This window comes from Chiloscyllium plagiosum, chromosome 2, assembly GCF_004010195.1.
Source record: "Chiloscyllium plagiosum isolate BGI_BamShark_2017 chromosome 2, ASM401019v2, whole genome shotgun sequence".
In the NCBI taxonomy this organism is placed as follows: domain Eukaryota; kingdom Metazoa; phylum Chordata; class Chondrichthyes; order Orectolobiformes; family Hemiscylliidae; genus Chiloscyllium; species Chiloscyllium plagiosum.
In genome coordinates this window covers 142760120-142765068 of record NC_057711.1, presented here as the reverse complement: position 1 = coordinate 142765068, position 4949 = coordinate 142760120, and the positions used below count along the sequence as shown (strand labels likewise).

The following is a 4949-nucleotide window of genomic DNA, read 5'->3' as shown; positions in this document are numbered from 1 at the left end:
CCTCATCCTAGTTTCAAACTTCCAGCTCAGCACTGTCCCCTTGACTTGTCCGGACTTGTCCGACATGCCTAGCTCCTTTTCCACCTATCCACTCTACCCTCTCCTCCCTGACCTATCACCTTAATCTCCTCCCCCACTTACCTATTGTACTCTATGCTACTCTCTCCCTACCCCCACCCTCCCCGAGCTTATCTCTCCACGCTTCAGGCTCACTGCCGTTATTCCTGATGAAGGGCTTTTGCCCGAAACGTCGATTTCGAAGCTCCTTGGATGCTGCCTGAACTGCTGTGCTCTTCCAGCACCACTAATCCAGAATCTGGTTTCCAGCATCTGCAGTCATTGTTTTTACCTCTATATATACACACCATCCTAGCTGAAATTTCCTGTGTTTGTACATTCAATATTAATCTGTGAGTCCTGAGGATATTGGCTCTCCAGCTCTGAAGGCTCAATGTAGATATTGAAGACAAAAGGGATACTTACCACAGTCACACCACCCACACCTCTTGGCATGTCCAATGTTGTAGGCCCCCAGGGTGAAGGCAAATGTGGTTGAGGGAGCAATGTGTTGGCATTAGTGTCGAGTCCAGTAACTGTGGGCTTTCCAAAGTTAAGGATCTATCAGGTCTCTGAATCCAGGACATGGCTGAAACTCCCTCGCACATACAATCCCCTTCTTTCACCCTAGTCATTGTTTAGCCACTAGGTCCAACCTACACCTGGTTTTCGACTTGGTTATTTGATTAGATACACATGCAGTGTGTTGTCAGGTAGGCAGCTGTCACATGCTGTTGGTGCGTCATATAGCAAAAAATTGCCTCAATAACCTGACAGATCCCTAATGACAAGCAGCCTACAGTGAAGGAAATATAGAAAGAGCATTGGAATCTTCTGAATCTTCACTGTCACTGTCATCCTCACACTCCATCCCTTAATCTCGCCACTGGAATCAGTGCCCACTGTTTGGGATTTCCCTTTGTTTCCACCTTCTGTTTTAAGGCCCTTCTTTGATCTCGCACTTCCACAGAATCTGCTGAGATATTTTCAAATAAGAATGTAGCTGTCAAGGCTCTGTCAGAAGGGAGCTAAAGAGCACACCAATACAGCAGTACTGACTATCTTTGGCTCAAATGCCAAAGCGCTATCAGACAAGAAAAGGCAATGCAAGGCACAGATGCTGTGAGCATTCAGGTGGCATTCAGTGAAAAAGCACTAAGAGAGGTGGCATTCAGTGAACAAGCAGCCCGGAGATGTAGCCTGGTCCAGTCTGTTGGCTGGAGGCCTGTCCCTATGCAGTAGCCTCTCAATGCCAATTGCTGGTACACACTGCAATGGAGGTCTGTACTTCCTGAAAGAGCTGTTTGTGGATCAGAGATGTACCATGATAGATGTGAGGGGTTGGCAAAGGCCAGATGCCAATATCCGTGAATGAGGGGAATGTGTGGCAGATGCCAATAGATCCTGAGATACCGTTTGGTCCGAAACAAGGTGGAGGTCTTTCGGAACCAGAATCGACGTTTCGGGCATGAGCCCTTCTTCAGGAAGGGCTTTCCTGAAGAAGGGCTCATGCCCAAAACGTCGATTCTCCTGCTCCTTTGATGCTGCCTGACCTGCTGCGCTTTTCCAGCAACACATTTTCAGCTCTGATCTCCAGCATCTGCAGTCCTCACTTTCTCCCAATGTGTTCAGTAAGCAATATTTCCCCATTAACTGACAACCTGCCATTGTCGACTGAGAAGGTTCCCACGCCGCTTAGTAAAAACATAAAAGTTGGAGTGAGTTGCTCCTGATGTTGAGATAGACCTCATGGACATCCCATCTGATTCTGCCTCAAACCTCACCATCGTTCACATTATTCAGACCCCTATGTGATTCTGCTCGATATTGCAAAAGACCAGAATCAGAGGGATATTCAATCTGTTTGCAGATTTTAGTGTTCAGTTTGAAATTAACTGCAATTTGATTTTTTAAAACTTCATTCACAAGATAAGGATGTCACTGACTAAGCCATCATTTATTGCCCAGAGGGAAGTTAAAAGTCAATTGTATTGCTGTAGGTCTGAAGTCACATGTTGACCACACATGTAGACAGTAGTTTTCTTCCCTGAATGAACCAGATGGGTATTTCCATCAATGGCAATGGGTTGATGGTCATCATTAAACCCTTAATTCCCAATTTTCATCAAATTCAACTTTCACTATCTGCCGAGGCAAGATTCAAACCCAGTTCCCCAGGCCATTACCTGACTCTCGGGATTAACTGTCTCGTGATAATACCACTAGGCCATCACCTTCCCCAGGTTTACCCACATTCAGCTTCTTCACAGCCAGAGGAGTAAAGGAACTCTTCAGTCTTACTAAATGTTCAGTGAAAGCAGTGAGTTTATAAGCAATAACAAAACTGTATTTGTACACCACCTTTTCACCTTTCACCACCTCAACATGTCCCAAAGTTCTTCATGTCCAAGGAAGTCATTTTGAAGTGTAGTCACCATTTCTGTTTTCAAGGGCAGAGAGCCAGGCAAAAGCTGTGAGGAGGCAATTTCAGAGAGTGGGATCCAGGTGGCAAAGAAATGATTGCTGATGGTCGGGTGAAGACAGGGAATGAGGAAGCACAAGAAACCAGGATTGGAAGCTGCTTCTCTTTACAGAGTGTTTGATCATCAATTGTTTCACTGTAGTTTATAACAGTTGTTGGTCGAAACTGTTGGTGAATCAGATACAATAAAATGGAAATATGTCTTTATAAAGGTAAAGTGGGTTAAACTGATTATCATAGAACCCCTACAGTGTGGAAGGCGGCCATTTGGCCCATTGAGTCCACATCGACCCGCTAAAGAGCATCCCACCCAGACCTATGCCCCCATCTTATCCCTGTATTTCCCAAGGCTAATCCACCCTGACCTGCACATCTTTGGACTGTGGGAGGATGCCAGAGCATCGAGTGGAAACCCACGCAGACATAGGAAGAACATGCAAACTCCACAAGACAGTCACCTGAGGCTGGAATTCAACCTGGGTCCTTGGTGCTGTGAGGCAGCAGTGCTAACCATTTTTACATCATGCCAATTGACGCCATCGACTTATCTGCTTTGTTTGTCAGACTCTTTGGCAACCTTGCCAAACTCCCTTATGCCTTCACTGACCTATAATGTCTACACCTTCCAGACTCATTTATGCGATGAGGATACAGCATGGATTGAGGATATACAGAAAGATTGCTTTTAATTGGGAGGCCAGGCAAGTGCAGAAGAAACAGAGCAACGGATCTGGCAGCTCAGATACAGCTGCTTTCCTAAGGATTGCCGTAATATTGTATTCACTACCTTGTCACTTTGTGTAACTCATTGTATGTAAAAAATAAACTGATCGATATTGTATTCATTGCTCATTGAATTATTTTATGAGGTAGCAAAGATGATGCACTACATGTACGTACAGAGCGCAGACTAGCCCTGAAATGTTCTCACCCAGAATAAAGCAACAGGCAACATTTCCAAACAATAAGATGTAACTTACTGAACAGCATTGCAAAGGTGGCATTCATTGTCATAGGTGACACCATCGGTCCCACATACAGGTATGTAGCTTTTCGGGCAGATTTGGAACAGCTCTCTTAGCTGATCACAAATGGGCTGAAACAGAGAACACATTCACTTATAGTCATTCAACGATTGGAAGCAAATGTAGATAAAAAGAAGCTGCATATACGTACGAGAAAGCAAATTAGTCACAACTCGCCTCAGTGGCTTCATCAGAAAAGGTGAATTCTGTGGCTGCAAGACAAAAGGTGAAGGTAAGGTAATCATTATGTTTGAGCAAAACATTGGCTGAAAATTCAACTCCCAACTCTGGAAATTCCATGGGGAGGTTATTTTAGGGCATGGATTGGAACATTAGGTCCATCGACATCTGGATTAATTTTTCATTTTTAGAATTCATTTCCCCAAAAGAAGTGAATGCAAGGATAATCTAAGTTTTTGAAACTGAAATTGATGGACATTGTTATTCAAGGGTAGTAAGGAATATGAAGAAAACATAGGTAAATAGAACTAAAATTGAAATATTACCCAGTCTTATTATTCATCAGTTTCTTGCCTATAATTAAGTGCCAGAATTAAAATCAAACCTAAACACCTTCCCGCCTTGATTCACCAGCAGTCCCAACAGCATCACAGCTCAGTCACTGGGGCTAATGGGACTGTAACCAGTCCCAAGAAGAAAAGGTAATGGAACCCCAGACTTGGTAAGTAAGGGGCTATGGGTCAGAGCAGGTTCAGTCAGCTAAGGGAAGGCTGGTGGGGGACAAGTTTTTAAGTGTGGCCACAGATGGAGTCGGGGGATCCTAATTTCTGAAGTGGTGCCTCTGATGGGCACAGGGCGATGTCCAAAAATATTATCTCTTTCTTCCTGAAGGACTTAAGAAACCTTAAAAAGCACTGTGTACACATGTGGTGTGAGCAGGACATTACTTCAGCCAACTTTGAGTATGTAACAAGCTCAATTCTGACCCTTAGTTATTAGAGATGGTGGCCTCCAGATTATCAGGGTAAGTTTGGAGGTAGGTGGGTAAAAGCTGGGCTGGACACCCCTCACACATTTTGAAGGCCCCACCACTGAAATGATACCTGTGGAAGAGCATGTGCAATCCACACTGTTAAATCTTGATGTTTTCATAGATGCAACTGGACCTGCTGATTATTTCCAGCATTTTCTGTTCTGATTAGATTAAAGGTAGAAGACAGAGGGTGGTGGTGGAGGGTTGTTTTTCAGACTGGAGGCCTGTGACCAATGGAGTGCCACAAGGATCAGTGCTTGGCCCTTTACGTTTTGTCATTTACATAAATGATTTGGATGAGAGCATAAGTGGTACAGTTAGTAAGTTTGCAAACAGTCTATAAAGACAGTTTAATGTTTTGGCTGACATTGTCCATTCAATACAGTATGCA

The 4949-nt window shown here is 44.1% G+C and overlaps 1 protein-coding gene across 2 annotated transcripts in view; it reads right to left on the bottom strand.

Annotated features, from left to right (window-relative positions):
• LOC122564863 (trypsin inhibitor ClTI-1-like) overlaps positions 1-4057 on the bottom strand; it is a 9538-nt gene extending 5481 nt beyond the window's left edge. Inside the window, exons 1-3 of one of the 2 annotated variants that reach the window (XM_043720238.1) lie at positions 3742-4057; positions 3520-3635; positions 2130-2704 (exon numbers count right to left, since the gene is read on the bottom strand). In XM_043720238.1, the coding sequence (XP_043576173.1) occupies positions 2683-2704; positions 3520-3635; positions 3742-3864 (261 nt within the window). In that variant the 5' untranslated portion in view covers positions 3865-4057 and the 3' untranslated portion in view covers positions 2130-2682. Of the gene's footprint in view, positions 1-2129; positions 2705-3519; positions 3636-3741 lie in introns of those variants that run through there. The other variant, XM_043720230.1, reaches the window with a different exon arrangement.
• Positions 4058-4949: the final 892 nt, after the last annotated feature.